The following is an 18762-nucleotide window of genomic DNA, read 5'->3' as shown; positions in this document are numbered from 1 at the left end:
CTAATGGTGATGTATGGGTAGAGCAGAGTTGAATCTGTTCATTAAATGATGATCCGAGAATACAATATGATAATCTGTAAATACTGTACTATTCATTTTTATGAATTATTGTGTGTGATAGGTGTTTTTACAGTGATGTTTCAACAGTAATAGAAATTTGTGATATTAACATGTATGAAGTGTGCAGTTTACAGACTGGATCTCCACAGTTTTTTTTTTTTTTTTGTTCTATTATTTATTAAAAGGCATATTTATACCAGACCTACTGCTGGTCTGAACAACCGTATGTCACAGTTTGAGTTTATCTTATTATAGTAAAAACTGCACTTCATACAGAGGTGTATCTATTCATATACTTGGCATCTCACTTCCCACAATTCCTATTTACTGTATGTTTATCTTGTACAGTGCCATATGAAAGAACTACATTCTCTGCCAATACTATAATCAACTTATCTGAGCTCCATGTTCTGCTGTTGCCACAGTGGTGACAGAAAGTGACTTTCAAAGCTTCATTTGATGTCTGTCCACCTTACTAGGTTAGTGAGCTGCAGACAGGTCCTGATGTTATGTCATGTTTATTTGTGAAGCTGGGATTTATATATGTATGTAAAATATTAAGTTAGATTTCAGGTTTGCATTCATGATTTGTACATTCAGTATATTTTTCATATTAAAATACATATTAAGAGAAGAAGTTGGTCTCATCTGAATGTCAAGTATGAATATTAGAGACAAACTCTACCTTGACAACATACTTGACTTTTTAATTTTTTTTTTATTTGGATAATCCCACATTTAAATACACCTAGCAGACCTTCTTATAATACAGTTCACATAATGACTCCTAAAAAGAGATGGAACCAAAAGAGTAATGGCTATAAATTAAGCATAGTAGTTTAAGTAGGCTTCAATAAGTTTGATGCTATGTTAGAAAAAAAAATGTGAGCAAAACATATAATACCCAGCTCTACCATGCTGCCAGCCTGGATGGCAGCCATGGCTCATCACCATACTCAGTAATGGTGTACAGTAATAGCAATTCACCTCAGTCACTGTCAACTAGATTTAAAAACAGGATTTGTAGGATGAACCTGAGAATTGTAGAATGCCAGAGGGAATGGAAGATATAAATACCACTGTGAATTATTGAATCCCAGTGAAATAGGTGAATCCTTTATTAAAAAAAAAATTAATGTTATTCCAAAAAAAAAGAAACGGTGCAAAAAAATTTTTTAATTTTTTTTTTAAAGCTCTCTGAATTGTTAAGTTTAGGATTTTATGATTTCATCGTCTGTCTCTGAAATGTTTGTTTGGATTGGACTATATATTGTGTGTGTGTGTGTGTGTGTGTGTGTGTGTGTGTGTATATAATATGGTGTTTTTTTTTTTTTTTGTTTTTTTTTTGCATGTAACAATGTGATATTGTCAGATGACGCACAAATGACAAACAAAAGTTTTATTAGGAAATTTACTTAAAACACTTAAGAAGTAAGAAGTTTGAGAGTTACTGATTAAAAGAAATTCTGCTTAAAGGTGTAAATTTAAAGTGATAGGAAAACATTTTACATTTTTACTTCATATGCAGTTCTAGTTATTCTGTGCTTGTTTGCAATTGAATTTTGAACTCTCTTTGCAGGACCAAGTGTTGCTGATGTAACTTCGTAGAGTACAGTATTTGCAAATAGAAAAAGAGCAACCCTTGTGCACATTTGATCATTTTTGCTTGTGTCTCTAAATGACTCCCTGATTTTAAATATGATCTTTCAATCAGAAGCCATGTTTTCTCTAACTTGATTTGATACATTGCATTATTTTTTACAGTGCAAATACTATGTGAAGAAGTAGTGTACACAAGCTGGGTAATTCAATTCTTTATTGCAGATCATATCCAGACCTTCAGAAATTCTAGATGTTTGATGAAAATCCCCCAGTTGTGTTGTATTCTAAACAATCTTAAAGCATATCTTTTTAGACATACAATATTGGCAATTTAGTCTTTCTTTAAATGGTTTCTTTTGCTGGAGTAGATATAACAAAATTGTGACCTGAAATCATCTCTGTTAATGGTTATCCAATCAGTGCTCTCCTCTTACATGTTTCCATTAATGCTGTGAAACTTCTTGAGTAGGTTTCTTGATCAGCAGTGATTAGTTAAATTTGTTTAAGTTGAATATATTCCTGCTATTGGAGTTAATTGCAGTTGATCCTAAAAATCAAGTCAGATTTGATTACATTTCATTTTGCCTGATGATTGTGTTTGTGTGTGAATAAAACAGTCCAGTGCTGCTTTCTCAATGTGTGTTATGTGACACAGTAGCCAGCCTGAAACAATCAATGAAGAGGAAAATGAAGAACATCTCCTGAATGGTAGAGATGACACAATGCAGAATGACTGCCACTTGACACAGACAATTTCTGTTCAGAGTGAGAGAATCACAGGAAGCCATTACAACATAAATAAAGTAAATGAAGGGCAAAAGTTCAAGTTGGATGGAAAAGATAAGGAGGAGACCGAAGAAGAGAAAAAGCTGAAAAGACTTGCAAGAGCTGGCATTAAAGTTCTTCCAGCCTCAGTGCGCTACAGCAGGTTAGCAGAATGACACTGTGGTGCCCTAACAGGCATGCCAACAATGCATGTGAATACATTAACAATTTTTTTTGTATTATGTAGTTTTGCAAAGATTGGCTTAGCAAGGGTTTCTTTAACTCTAGTAAATACACTTTAGCTTTCGCATATTGTTCCTGCCAGTGGAGAAAAAGGCATGATTTTTCCTTACTTGGTAAAGTGCAGCAAATCTAGCACTGTAGCATCACCACAATGGATGGATTCTCCCTTAAAAAGACTACTCACCTTTTGCCACATTAGTTGGAAAAGCTTGTGACTTTGCAGGCTTTCCTTTTATGTAGGCCCATGCCACTGGTGATGTAATGCCAGCTCATACTGGAGTAAGTTATCCCTAGTTGATGTTACTTGTCAGCTCTGTTACATAGCCCTCCTGCTAAATTCGCTATCCCCAGCGACCACTTCCAAGTCCTTGCAACAGCACACAATCTTTTTGGCATGGCAGCATGGTCTGCTGTCTCGCTTCAGTCATGCAGCAGGCATATCAGCAGGGATCGTGAGCACTTTGTACTCAAATGGCACAGCTGGGATGCTGAGTGCTGCACTGTCCTGCAGTGCATAAGACGCGTTCAATGCTGGTCAGTTTTCAAACCTCCTTGTGTTGGTGATGCAGATGTACTGCTCTCTTGCGTTGTTTTCCTTCACCGAACTGAAGCTGCAAACTGCGTTCCAGGTCTGGATCTCATTTCTGAGAGTCTCAATCTGCTGCTGTTTCACAACGACTCTACAATCTGCCTTTTCCTTTGCCTGTGCATTTTTACTACCAGCCCTGCTTCTTCCAATTCATTTGGGGTCAGTGGCAACTCAATCTTCCATATTGTTCCCCATCTTCATGAGGCCGAAGCTCCACCGGTGTCAGTGTACCCAGGCTTATGGACCTTAGCAGATGAAAAATTGGTGGTGAAGCTGCAGAGGAGGTAGTCTCTCAGCTGTTTTCCCCCATGTACTGCTGCTGCAAATGGCACTCCAGATTATGGGCTTGAGCCTGGAGACTTTCCAGCAACTCCTCTGAAGAGCCAAGCTTTCTGTTTTTGGTCTCTGAGGACTCGACGCTCTGCTAAGTCAGACTATAGGTTTTCTCATCCCACTCCTGACACCAGTGTAACGTCAGCACAGAGAGGCTTATTGAATAGATTCTCTGCTCTTTACATGGCAGTTTAAGTTGGCTTGCTGATGTAACTTGTCAGCACCATTACAGTACGTTTGTATAAAGTCCTGATTTTTGTACAAAATATTAAGACATTTTCTGTCATGGCTATACCGCATTTTCTGAATGTGCAAAAGTCAGTGTTACTTCCTATTTATATTTAGGATGGAGCTTTCCCAATTAAGCATTCTGTTAAATATAATTGGGTACAAGCAAGCTAGTGGTATTCAGTGAAAATGTAGTTGGATCTAGTCAATATATTAAAACATCATAAATAAGTAACCCTTTCTTGTGATTAATAAAACTAAGTAATAAGCCTTGACCACTCAAGACAACCTTGGCATAATGAGTTTCTGGGTTTGAGAATACTGCTATGCCCATTTCATATGAAGAGTATAAATCAGTCACAATATTGATATTTTTTATACCTTTGCCATCATAATTATGAAAATGATAGAAACTGTAGTAATATTCTGCTCCAAACATGTGATGCAAAAATATATATGCAATGAATATAGTGTCTCTGCAAATAATGATTTAATTATGCATAATGGAAATTTTTAAAATACAGTGCTAAAAATGTTATATTCTATTAAATGTTTTTTATTTTGAAGTCTTTCCAACAGTTTGGCTAATCTTTAAAGCTTTGAGCAGAGGAAATTAAAAAAAAAAATCATGCCACTGTAAATCTGGATAAAATTAACTAAGGTGTAATATATTTTCTTTGCCCAGTGTGCCTGTTTTAAACAGTAAAACCAATGTATTGAACTGAGGCTAACCCACACAGATGGCATTGGCACACACACTGCAGGTCCTGTAATGTTTCAGTAGAATGTCTAGGATAAAGAGACTGAAAACAGCGCTGGAATGCCAGCACTGGGCAATGATATTCAATCCTTGCATGCAACTGTTAAACAGAGGTGATAGCATAAAAAACTATCAAAAAGAGCAATGCAGACCTGTGTTGAATGAAAATATTACTGTGCCTAGTGCTTAATTCATATGTGTGTTTATAGAAAACTTATATATAATATATAATCACTTTCCATTTTGATCTGCGTAATTTTTTCAATACAATTCATCAACTAAAGCAAATCTGAGATGCATAGTGTCGCAAACTCCTTCCTGCAGTCATGGCAGATAAATTTCCGGCAGCTTTCTTAAAATGTAAAAACAGTATTGCAGCTACCATAATAACAGGAGCCCTGGAGCAAAAGAGCTTACATTCTACCTTTTCAGCATTTTGTAGCCAATTGGTGGTTTGAATCTGCAGTTGCGGTCAACTTTGAAGAGGTATGTTTTTGCCACCCGCAACACTCACAGACTGGCAGAGTATTCTGTTTTTACATTTTTTACTGTGCCCTGTGGAATTACAGGGTATAATCAAATTTAAAATCATTATATTAATAAGATATTACAGGAAATATATCATGAGATTGAAGTTGCAAAGGTACACAGCAATGCAAAACGTATTTTCAACAGTGTTTCTTATATTTTGGGCATTTGTTTAAAAATGGAAAATTACTGAGAGAGAAAACTCTTAACCCATGAAGACAATATGATGAAAATTGACTCAAATAATAAATATAAATTTCATAGATATGAAATTAATGATCTTGACATTATAAACATTTATGATTTACTTCTCCACTCAGATCTAAACTAGAGACAAAAGAACTGTCTCTCCTAGCTTCATCTGTGGAAGTTTTTGAAGTGAAATAAAAACATACAAAGGAAGTGCAGCTTCAGCTTTTGGATCGCTTACACTTTGCTGAAAACAAACCTGTGTTCAAACAGATAGTTTGGCAACAGTCAGCACATATAAACAGCTTCAGTCTGAAGAGACGTGCTGTCATGTAAGTGATTTTTAACACAAAACAAGTCATGACTACTTGGTAATTTTCATCTCCTCTGCAGGGCTTAACTTGTCTGAAAGCCACAAACAAAAATCAAGAATGCTTAATGATGCATTGTAACAAAGTATCTTTTGGATTTTTATGTAGGAATACACAAACGAGAATCCAGCTAATTTTGTAGGGCTAATATTAAAAAAAAAACAAAAAACAGAATTTAAAGCATGTGTATTAACTTATACATTATAAGTTGTTATGATGAGGTTATCAAAAATGCACTTTTATTTTGCTCTGTCACCTGCATTGCTAAGGCTTGTTGGTGCCACAGTGTAATAGTATTAGCATTTTCACTTCCTGCTTGTTAGTCCAACAAAAATGTGTTATACTATATATACAGTATACTGCTTTAATGCTTCATACAGTTTACACATGAATAGTCTAATGCATGCAAATTGTATAGTAGCTGAAATAAAGAACAATGTCCTGTAACAGGAATGGCATAGAAGACTAATTTTATTTTATGTATGAGTGCACTACATTTATAAACACACTGTATATATGTATAAAGAAAAAAACCCTCCAACCTATCTTCCATATAAAGCATTACTGTCATTTTTTGGTGCCTTTAGCTGTTAAATTACAGAAAGGCCCTTAAAATACTATCCCTCGCTGGCATCCTGACTGAGTTATCAGCTCCATAGTTGCAATCATACTGTACTCCATGTCCCTTTCCATGCATAGGTGCATCTCTGGCTGTGTTCTGAAGGGCACCAGCCCACAGAGACTTGTACTTACCCTAACTTGAAAACCACTCTTCATGGACGTATTAATCTAGGCAGTTAAAGACCCTTATAAACATGCTTGCTGTTTTGTGTTATGAACTGTAGCCTCACTGCCTGAGTGAAGGTGTAAAAGTAACTTAAATTCACAAATAATTTCATTCTGCTTATTAAGTTAACTTGTATCATTGATAAAATACTGCTAAGGCTTATTTTAATACTTATGACTAAATACAAGTTAGTAGTTCAGTGTATTTTCAAAAAATGTATTTTTTAGATCCTATTTATAGTAGCTCATAAAACCTATTCATAAATCATAGTCAAATGCTTTACAGGCATTTGTATGGAGCATATTTTTGAAATGCCATTTATTTTGTGCATTACAAATGATATGATGAATAGTGGTGTACTGGCATTCAGTGTAAGAAAATTAATCTGTACATAAAGACAAACACATAAAAGTACGGGGTTACAAATATGTCACATATCAATGGCCAAATCTTGGAATCAATGAAGAAGAAGAATGGGCAAACTCCACTATTATAGCAATTCCAGAAAACAATGCATTCACCACTGGACTCAGTTCTTGCCTACTGTAAGTAAATCATCCAGGCAATCTACCTGTCTGGCATTCTAACCATACGTGATCAGAACTGTCCAGTTAATTTTCTTATGACAATTGTAATATCATTGTGATCCTATGCTAAATCAGTACACACCGAGATCTGGGGGGTATCCTGTCTTGCACTTCCTTGGAGATCCTTCTGGAAATAAAAAAAAAAAAAAGACCCTTGCAGTCAGTTATTAAAGACATAATAACGAGAAGCTCTTTTACAAGTGAACAAATAAAATTCTTACAAATTTAGTGCATGTTTTCAGAAAAAAATAACCATATTACTTGCTATGTATAAATATAGTGCTAATTTGACTGTTAATCTGGTGTCTTAGCAGTAAGAAATAACATAAATACATCAGTATAATTTGGATGCCCTGATTTAATACAAAAATGTCTCCATATATTTCTCGCACTGAAGTTTTTTCCTAAATTTGCTTGATGATAAAATACTTGCCTTGTTTTTCTGTTTGGGAAATTATATCTTTTGATCATCATCATTTAAAACATTTTTTGCTTGAATGGGTTTGTAGTGAATCACTTTTAGTACAGATGAAAATAACTTTGTTTTTACTACATTTAGTGCCTAGTTTTACTTTTTAAAGCAGTGATTCATGTTATAGGATAGAAGATGAACCTTTCGTAGGTAATTTTTTTGAATGTTTGACTGTGTTGCTAGGTTAAAGTGGAATGAAGAAGTGTGCCTCATGCTGTTGTTTCTGCCTGCTGCTCCTTACAAATACTTATTAACTGCATGAAGGTTCATTATTATAAAATTAAATGTCCTCTTCAACCCAAACCATAACAGCTCACAGGAAACAAGTGAAGAAAAAAATGCAGCTGCTACATCTGTAATACTAAGGCAGGATAACGACCTTTTACGAAATGAGCTACAGCATGGGCTAGACTCTGAAGAGGAAGAGGATGAGCAGAGATTTCCTGATGTAGAAAAAGATGATTTTGCTCTTAGAAAAGTTAAAATGAATCAATTTAAACCCAAAATTTCTCCAACTCAATTCATTCCATCACCAACTGCCAGTAAAGAGAAAGAAGCTGCAAAAGATATGAAAAAAGATTTGCATCATAGCAGAGTTCATGTCCAGGACAAGCCATGGCAACATTGTTCTTCTAGATGCGCAGATAGGTAACTTTTATATTGTGTGTTCATGAATGGCTTATCAATTTCTCTTTTGCTTCTGTCCTGTGTTATGTCATTTATAATTGGCTTGTCAGTATTGGGTGCATGTTAAATTACATTTGATTTATTGTAGATTCTGTAATGTATTTTCTTTTATTAGTATAACTGTACACTACACTGACTATGGCATTCAAAGCATAGGTTATAAATATAACAAACTACAGAAGAAAAACATTTCACTTCTTCTGTTTCAAGGCTCATGTCTTGTTACTAAGTGTTTTTTTACAGATTTTATCTCAACAGGATTTAAATTCTTAAGACATTTTGTAATAATGGTATGTCTGCATTAATTTTATATGGAATTTTGGCAAAATGAAATGCACATTTTTCAGAACCTGGCTCCAAATATTATCCTTTATTGCAAATGTGTATGTCCATTTTTGGCATATGTTAATATGTGTATTACACCGTGCTTCACATGTTCTCCCCATAATCACTGCTTTGTGTGTCTTTGTATCTGAGTGTAATCACCCCAATCACAGTGAGGAAACAAAGAGGAACTTAAAAAGATAAGCTAAAGTAGCCTTCCTATAGTTTGGCCAGCTCTAGTGGCTCTTTTGTAGTGCAGGATGGTAATGTCTTTGCAAAGTTTAATACCACCGGTTTAGCCATAAGCTGTTATGCTCTTCATCTCTTATATTAGGGACCCTCGATCACAGTCCTAGAGGGCCATAGTGACTGCAGGTTTTTCGATTCAACCAGTTGCCTAATCAGATGACAGATAAAACTAGGTATTTAATTATAGGGCTTGTTTGTACATTCATTCATCTAAGACAAATTTTAACTACATTGTAAAGTAGAAGTCTAAATTTACTGTCCTGGAGGATTCATTTCAACCAATTTCTTAATTAGAGCCTATTTATTTGTTGCTAAACCAATGCATTTTTAAGCTCAATTTCAGTTAATTCATTTGTTACGATTTGGAACCCTTAGTTGCCTTTTTTTAGTTTTAAACATCTACATTTAATTTTTGTTTACTGTTTTCTTTAACCAGCCACCAGTTATTAACAAAATGGTAATAACAAAGAAACCACCAGCTCTCCAGCTAACTTGGTTCTATTTAAAGTTGAAAGTATGCATCATGGAGTATTTGCGTCAATAAAATGTTTAGTAATAAATGAGGGAAAAGGGATGAACCATAAAGTGCAAACTGTCCACAAAACATATGAATAATGTTCTTAGTAAAGGAAACTCTACAATGTAACTAAAATTTTTTTTGGATGAATGAAAGCACTGCCAAGCCATATAGCGCTAAATAATAAGGAAATTGGTTCAAACAAAAACCTTTAACTCTCCAAAACCGTGATTAAAGACTCCTTGTCTATAGCTATATAATACAATGAGGGCATTCCATATCAACCTTAACATACTGTATGTGCTGACCATCCCAGGCACTGAGTGGAAAAACAACCTTACTGTAACCATACATATTATATCTATTTCCAGAGAAAAGCCAAGCAAAATGACACCTTTTATTGGCTAACTAGAAAGATTACAATATGCAAGCTTTCGAGGCAACTCAGGCCCCTTCTTCAGGCAAGATGTAATCGTTATATCTATTTCCAGAAATTCGGTATAGACCATGATTGTGCCTTGAGTATGTTTGCACTGTTGGCATAGGACACAGACTGTGCAACAAACTGTGGAAGTAAAGAAAAAAAAAAAAAAACATTCTAAACATCATTAAGTGATCATTCGTATGGTGGTAACACTATATAAGAACTCATTAATAAGTCATTAGTAGGCTTGATCAATGAAATTTGCCAAAGCATTTTTCACAGCAAATATGCTATGTTCACCAGTGACCTTGTTCGCCAAATATTTTTCTGGAAATTCACCATGAGGCCAGTTGACAAACATTTTTTCCCAATTCCCCATGATTCTTTGCAAGGCCAGTGTGCTTTTAATCACTCGCCACTGCACTACATGGCTAATTTTGCATGCCAACTGAATGCAAGTGTAATTAGCCAAGACCTAGCAGGAACAAGTCAAAACAAGGCTTACAGGAGCCATTCCCCTTCCTGAGTCAGCAAACACATGACACCCTATAAAATAATAGTAATGAAATGTTCGATATCATTATTTGCAAGGCATTTTTGTTTTCTCAATGGAATAAAAAAAAAAGTGAAGCATCCGCACAAATAGATTAAATACAAAAATTACACTCCAGCTGTGCTCTGAGCCACAACGTCAAACAATGCAACAAGCCAGTCCCCTGCTGCCAATGACTGGAACTTTCTCAGCAAAATTATAGATATACAGTACTTTTTTTTTTTTTTTTTTAAACTTATTGCTAGTTTATGGCCTTTTGTTGTTTTGTGTTTGTGGGTTTTGCTCCCTGTGCATCTTTTATTGTTTGAAGCACATTGGTGTAGTGATGTGTACTACTGCCTCAAAGCTCAGGTCACATTTTTGCCATTTTTGGTTGGACAGACTTTTCCCAAGCCCTCAGGAACACTTAAAGTAAAAGACCATTGCACCATTATAATCAACTCAAAACTAGTTCAGTTCCTCCTTCTCTATCGACTTCAATGCATTTCACAGATTTCAGCGAAATTCTTAAACATTTCCATGATTTTACTAAACTCAAATCAGTGTGAATTTTGTGGGTTTCACTCATCATTAGCAAGCATTATATAGTGCCTCTTTACATCTTTACAATAATTTACTCAGTAGTTGCAGATCTTTTTGAAGTACCTCGCCTAAAACTGAAATTATCCTTCTATCGTGAAGTTTTGCAAGGGTTTATTAATGAAGGTTAGTATAAGGTTTTACAGCCACCTATTATTCAAAGGAGTATACAGAATGATGTTTATTCAAGGCAGTGATTTCCAGAAGGGATATATTTGTCAACTTATTTAAAAGTCATCATAGGACCATAAGATTACATATTTTTAAATATAATTTGACTTATTAGTGTACGCAGTTCATTGTCTCTTTCTTTGAAACTCTAATTTGAAAGTAAATAATGCTTTGGATGATAATTTCTTTTTCTCCTAAACTAATTTGGTTTCCAGGCTCTTTCTGCTCATCATCATGTTATTTGTTTTAGCCAAAGATCAACAGCCAAAAACTTTGATGAAACCTGACCAAAGAGTGTCCTATACCATTGATACAGAGAAGCTGAGACAGACCGCACTCTGAACAGTGAACACACAGATGACTTAATTTAATTAAAACTTAATTTAATTAACCTGCTGTCTCACTTGGCCTGTTAAAAAGAAAAAAATGGATTCCTTTATTAACTTATTCAGTGGCTAGTTCACTTCTCCATGGAAAAACTGTTTGCTTTTACTCCTTCTGTTGTCTCAGCTCCAAATATTTAGTTTCTGACGCAAATCCCTTTTAACCCTAGGCTATTCAATAAGTACTTCTGGGGTCATTTGTGTTCGCTTTGAAAACACTTCCAGATGGGGGCTAGCCTGTTCCGTGGAAAGGAACACCATGTCACAGCTCCCCCTAACAGAATCTGATTCTCCTTCCACCCTGCAGTGGTTCATTCAACTCAAATAATAGATTCTGCTGACTCCAGCACTACTAACTGGGCTGGATGTCACACAGATGACAGTCACTAAACTACACCTTAATTAGTAGTTGTGAAAGTTAGTTTAGATATGCTAAATAGCATCTGTAATGCTACACAGAATAATGGAAAATTGATTTGAAAGTTGTAACAGTCTGGCAGGCTTTATTGTGATAATCTACATTTTGTAACATTTTCTTGTAAAGATAAAATATAAAAAGGTAATAAACAATGCTGGTCTATTAGAATTATTTTTTTAACAGTGTGTAATCGGACCAGATCTGTATATGTTCAAAAAAAATATAGCTTGAGTCAATTTCAAAGTTTTGGTGAACTGTTGCCAAAACTGAAATGGTAAACCATGAATAAAGTCAAAAGGACAATTGCTGGAAGTCACTAACCAAAAACATTTATTACTGGAAGAATGTTGTTTCATGTATCTGTAATCTCAGACACTTAACTGAATGTAGAAGAGGTTTATAAAGCATAGCATTAATTGTGCCTTGCGCCTTCTGGAAATTGAACCCCTGGCAATGGTGCACAACATTTGAAAGCCTGGTCACTAAATGTTGGCGCTTACAAAAACCAAAAATGATGACATGGCAAACTCTAAAACATATTAAAAATAAAATTCTGTTTACTTTTAGCTAAGCTATTAATACAAGTCACCAACATACTGTATTAACATTCTCTAAAGGTTAAAGATTCCAAACAGCCTCATTAAGGTAGAAAAATAATGTTATTTTAAGCAAAAGAAAAATGTGATATGATCAAATTTTTAACATGCAGAAGTGGAAAAAAAAATCCTGCTCTGCCAATAAGAGTATTTTTGAAATGCACATTTCTCCTGATTTCCATGAAGTGGGAAGCGAGGAAGTTGTACACTATTGTGTTTTATCATGTTTTTAGATAACCTGTGATATGCACCTAATGCAATAACTAACTAACCTTTTAGGTTCTTAATGGTGGAGAGGAAGAAATGTCAAAACCAGCTATACAGCTGTTACCATTAACCTCTTAACCTGTCATGCTGTCCATATTATACCCTGTATATTCAGCCCTAGGTACCTCATCAGGTTGCTCACTGACTGGGACTGTCTTTTAGTTCCACTCTTTTATTTCAATCCAGTTTACCACCAATATAGGACTTTAGAATGATTCCTTTGTACACTTAAGGGACCACAGATAGTCCAGGAATAATCATTCATAGCACCTGACAATTTTAAAATAATAGGACCGAGACTGGCTTAAAGCTTTTACTTAAATTCATATTCATTTGCATCAAAACCAATAGGAACAAATTTTAGCAATGTAAAGAACCGTACAATCTGGGTGGGATCGTGCAGTCTTAATTTAGTCACAGATGTAATTTCCCAAATGGTCCAGTTTCTTAGTTACAGATCATAAGTCCTTAATCAAAAAATGACAAACAATTTCTTGCTAGAAAGAGAGCTCCTTTTCCATGTGTCCATCAGATAAGCAGTAGATAGAGGGTGTTGATTTTCTTCAAAAGAGCTGAGCTCTTAACAAAAGTAAGAAAAGCAACTCCAAGCTCCATTTTTTACAACAAATCACCAACTGAACGAAAACTAAATTAAGAGCATTAAACATAGCTACTCTTCCCCTCCTTTTTTGCCCAAATTAAGTATGCACACCTGGTGGTTTTCTTTCCACTAACACAGTAGACAGATTCTCAAAACATGGAAAATGTCACTAATTCATTATCACTAAGATTAAGGTCAATAATCATTGGACTCAAAAGCTGCACTCTCTAACTTAGCAAAATATAATTTGTTTTTTGCTTTCGACTTTCTAGAATACACTGTGCTTACGTCCAGCTTTAAAAGACTTGCAGGGTTTAGCCTGTTAGATAAAGTCTGTCAGTTGAAATGGTAAAAGCATCCCCCATGCACCATCAAAGAGTTTGAATAAGAAAAGCCAAATATACAGTATACAAGGTAGTAATGCAGAATAAGTACTTATGTTTTGAAGATAAAAGAATGTAGAGAAAAGCCAAGCAAAAGGACACCTTTTATTGGCTAACTAAAAAGATTACAATATGCAAGCTTTCGAGGCAACTCAGGCCCCTTCTTCAGGCAAGAAGGGGCCTGAGTTGCCTCGAAAGCTTGCATATTGTAATCTTTTTAGTTAGCCAATAAAAGGTTTCATTTTTGCTTGGCTTTTCTCTACATTCATAATGGCTAACATGGTACAACACCCTAGTACTGAAGACAAAAGAAGAGATGTGTGTCTGTAGGTTAAACAAGAATGTGAAGACCAGAAGAATTTTCACTGAAATTATAACGTTCGTAATCTTATTGAAGAAAACCAATGATTTCAAACATCTTTGCATAAATATCCCGTTACATCTGTTGCTGCTATAAAAGAAATCTCATGATTTTAAACTGTCACATATTTCTGACTCTCTTGTCCCCATTTCCATGTCTTCTTTTTGCATGCTTCTAAACTAACATTGCTTTTTAATGCCAAATGTTCTATGCTGCTTTCTTATTGAGGTTTAACCTTCTTTTTCCTTTAACTAATCTTGTTTGCTCATCCATCCAGTAACAGTCAGGCCCTTCCTATTGAAACAAATGAGGTGCTTATGAAGAGAGACTCACAAATTATCCCATCCACCCTCAGTGACCAAGAGAATAACATGGAAAAGGGAAGCCAGCGTGTTATTCTAAACATGGAAAAAGACGACTTGGCCAGAAGGAGAGCCCAGAGTGGCCCAGTTCTGTCTGCAGATACTCGATCATTTGTGAAGCCCTCTATCACCCTCTCAGACTTGCAGAAATGGCAGAGACTCATGCTGTTCCCAGAGAGCAGGTTACATCTCATTTTTTATCTTCAAAAGTGTACACTGAACCACAGAGAAGTTGTCTACCCATATTAATATCTGCTTGTCTTGGTTAAGACCATTGTAGAGATTTGCCATTTTTAATACAGGTGGAATCCCGTTATAACAAAACTCAGGGGACCATAAAAATATTTTGTTATAATAGAAATTTTGTTACAACAAATATGGGGAAAGTGCATATAGCATTGTAACCAGGACCGCAGGTTCTTTGCCATGTCTAACAGCAGCAGCGCAAGGACAAGCTCTGCTACGTCTGATACATAGTAAACCAAGAGCCAAGCAATTGGTAGTCCTGTGCAGGATCAGGATTCCTGTGTACTGTGCATGTCGCACAATTTTTAACATTTCACAACAGGCTCTGACCTGCTTTTCCTCTCACTCTTCTGATCTCTCTTCTCCAGACCACGTCTGTCACAGTGGTGATTCCAAGCTGCTGGTGTTCTTCTAATCTGAAGATGGGAGCTAAAGCAGGACAATGGCCCATGCCAAGCTCTAGCAACTCCTATTCTAAATGAAGTCTTGAGACTGTTCCTGCCTTCTCTGTACAATAATAAAGTACCTGTATTTTCTTTGAAAACCTGGACTATTCTTCCAGTCTCTCTCATGCTACTCTGTGACCCAAGCTTGACAATACTGTATGATGAAAATGAGACATTAGATGTAACTTTTTTTTTAATAGAAATACAGGTATTAAAATACAGAATGATGAGTTGTTAGATGAAGATGAAGTCACGATTTCAAAATGTTTTCACCACATCATTTTTCTTCATTCTGGAATCAACTTTTTCCAGGATTGTTAATTTTTCTTTAAATGGAAAATGATGCCGTTTCTCACTGGTTTTTTTTTTTCCCCATTTCAAAGAAAACTATAAGAAGCACTATGAAACTCTAACAGTAAGGCATCTGCACAAAACGCAACTAACCATGCAGACACTCAGTGGAGCACTGACTGACAATTTGACTATATGTATAATGTTGCACCTACGTGCTCACTGAGCCTGCCCAAAACTAAAAATTTCGCAGCAGACTGTTGTTTCTTTAAGACAACCTGTTGCAGGGTTCCTGAGACTCGGTGCAGAAAGTGTAGGAGCAGCATTAACTATTTTTTGCATTGCATTATTATCTTCATTGGCCATTTTTGGTTGAAAAAAAACATTTGTTATACCGATGTTTACATTTAGTTAAAATGAGATTCGTTTAACATGATCTATGAATGTTTGTCCAGGTCCACAAAAAGTATTCATTCTTAAAATTTTGTTACTTCTGTATTTGCTATAACGGGATTTAACCTGTAATTAGTAGTAGGGTAAAGGTTAAGCATTACGTCCAGCTTACATATACAATATGCACAGATTGTGAAAATCCCTGATCCCAGGAATAAGGATTCTTTAAGTATATCAACCTTAGTTGTTATTAACACTCATGAAATGTGTACCATATTATTACATTTAGAATTAAGTAAGCTATTTTTGACAGTTTAATTTAAATACATTTTTTTCCAAAATGTATTTATACTAAAGTCATTCTATTTTTTTCTATTTTCTGTTTTCTTGAACATTTTTTATTTCTGAAGGAAAAGCTGTACAGCTTTGATATAAAAACAGTAACTATCAATGTATGTGAGACAAAAAAAACAAAAGATTACAGCAGCTGATTAATATCAATTAAAATTCTAATTTCATTCTATTTTCATTATAGCTCAACAAGGGAGTGAAATATGCTTTTGGCAAAATTATTTAACTCTTATTTTTAGACCTAAAAGAACATTCTACATCCCCCTTAATCAAATTCGGGGATGTTAATTTAGGAAACAGTCATGGTTTCCTAAATCAGCCATTTATATCAGCCAAGATGCAGGGAGAATATGAAAACTTCACATGGATTGGGTAGAATTTGTACCCGGAATTCATGAGGTGGCATGCTGCCTATTTTCCATTATTTTATACCTGAATATTTTGCAAATGATGTGTATAATGAAGTAAGTTGAATTTATTTATTACATATAACTATATATTTAACAAAAAATTAACTTCAGTATCACAGGCAATTTGATTGTTTCACTTTTACCTCAAAATACTCCATCACAGGTTTAACACACAGATGTCAGGGGCCAGTTTAGCACCTGCCTGTTCACCTCCTCTGCATGTCTTTGGACTTTGTGAAGAAACCAGACTACCCAGAGGAAACTTTCCGATTGTATCACCATAAAAATACAAAAAAAAAACTAAACAAAACACAGTCATTCAATCCTTTTCTAATCTATTTAGTCCTGAACAGAGTTACAGAGGTCTACAGGAGCCTAACCCAGCTAGCATAGGGCGCAAGGCAGGAACAACCCCTGGAAAGGGCACCAGTCCATTGCAGGGCAAACACACACAACAACAACATTTATTTATATAGCACATTTTCATACAAATAATGTAGCTCAAAGTGCTTAAACACACAAACGCATCAACCCCAACCACACAATAGGGCCAATCCACCTAACCAGCATTGTATTTATCAAGCCCAACACAGAGAGAAAGAGAGAAGCAGAATGTAAGCATAGATTGCAGTTTTATACATCTAGCCACAAAAGCATCAAGAGACAGTATTATAAAGTGTTCTGAGAATTCTTTTTTGTTACACTTTATGTAAATAGTATTTTATAACAATCACGAATACATTTTTCTGCATAGGTTTACTAGTTTATTTTAATAAACCTGGGGTGGTTGTAAAGATCAAGAGCCAATATCAAACAGATTGTTGGCATTTTATTTAGATGTTAACATTTTTTTTTTTATTTCATTGCTTTCCGAGGATTCCCCATCTGAACAGCTGAATACATAATTAAAAAAATGTGAATTATTCTAGAAAAGGGTGCTGAATATATGAATGAAATCTAAATCTAAAATATAAATTGTTCCATTCTCCCAAATTACCTGTTCTCAAATAGTGATAGTTTTAAGAAGTCTTATGAAATGATCCTTAAGAGTTTATTTTTCTGCGCCAAGATGTTAAGACATTCTGAATCCTTAAATAGAAATAATTTTCAAGGTGAAAGCAGAAAAGACCAAGATGATGGTTGGTAGTGAAGGGACAGGAAGTGTGGAAGAGGTGGATGTGTGGCATGTGCAGCACAGGTAGCAGGGAACACTCGGATTTAACGCACGGCTTATTTGGAAGTGGTTGCATAAAATGGAATAGTGTGAAGGGTTAAGTCTACAGGCTGCATGTGATAGTGGGAGAGCTGAACCCCATTGTGTTATTGAAGGAGTCTTTTTCTAGCATTGAAGAGAAAAATTAATGAAAGTTGTGGGATGAGTTTTATGCTCTGTTTGCAGCAAGTAGCTGATAAAAGTGGATCATGAAGCAAAACTGGAAGGACCACAAATAAGATCAATCACCTGGATTTGCGGAATGTCACAAAGTGAGGGGAGAAAGAATGTAGAGTTAAGAGGAGGACTTGGTGTGGAGGTGATAGGTGTTGTGTTGAAGTGAAATAGATTAAGGTGGCTTTTTTCATATAGGGGAAAGTCAGAGGACGATTGAGTGAAGATATACACCAAGTTATGGAGAAGGGATGTGGCTTAAAAAAAACAAAAAACAAAAACATAGTTGGAGTTGATATGAAAAGTATGGGTGTCACCTTAAAGGATGCCCAGGAATTCATAAAGTGAAAGAATGAGATTTTTGAGGCAACTGACTGACCTGGTATACCTGACAAATGTCTGTCAAACCGATGACAATGGTGTTGGAGCACAAGCAGTTTAAGCAATTTGATCAGGGTCATTGTGTGTGTCACAGGCAAAAAATTAAACTACATCAGTCAACATACCGCACAGCCTAACGTATCTGATCATCACTGCATTAGAATTACAAAAACCTATAGTGAAAAAGAAAATGTTTGCAATTCCTCTTTGCCTTATAGCATTGAGCTATGTGATTTTTACTTTTTCCTTTAATAGACACTTTAAAAGTAACACATTCTTTCTCATTTCCATTACTTCATGATTTGGACTGTGTGCTTCTGCTCAGTGAGGGCCAGGCTGAGCTCAGTAATCCACCTCAAATCCTTACCAGAAGGACCAATCAGTTTTACAAATCAATGCAAGAGGACTCCAAGGAAGAAGACGAGGAAGAAGAAGAGGATGGAGAGAAGGTGACTCTTCCTAATGTAC

General features: G+C 35.4%; 1 protein-coding gene across 3 annotated transcripts in view; it reads left to right on the top strand.

Moving 5' to 3' along the window:
* Positions 1-18762, top strand: part of LOC114651884 (LIM and calponin homology domains-containing protein 1-like) — a 338328-nt gene that overhangs the window by 224833 nt on the left and 94733 nt on the right. Inside the window, exons 9-10 of one of the 3 annotated variants that reach the window (XM_051928055.1) lie at positions 2318-2590; positions 7827-8162. The exons of the other annotated variants lie outside the window; for them this stretch is intronic. Coding sequence (XP_051784015.1) covers positions 2318-2590; positions 7827-8162 — 609 coding nt within the window. The remainder of the gene's footprint in view (positions 1-2317; positions 2591-7826; positions 8163-18762) is intronic. 3 annotated transcript variants of the gene reach the window in all.

Source organism: Erpetoichthys calabaricus, chromosome 5 (assembly GCF_900747795.2).
Source record: "Erpetoichthys calabaricus chromosome 5, fErpCal1.3, whole genome shotgun sequence".
NCBI lineage: Eukaryota > Metazoa > Chordata > Cladistia > Polypteriformes > Polypteridae > Erpetoichthys > Erpetoichthys calabaricus.
The sequence above is the reverse complement of the archived record's forward strand: the minus strand, read 5'-3'. Positions and strand labels throughout refer to the sequence as shown.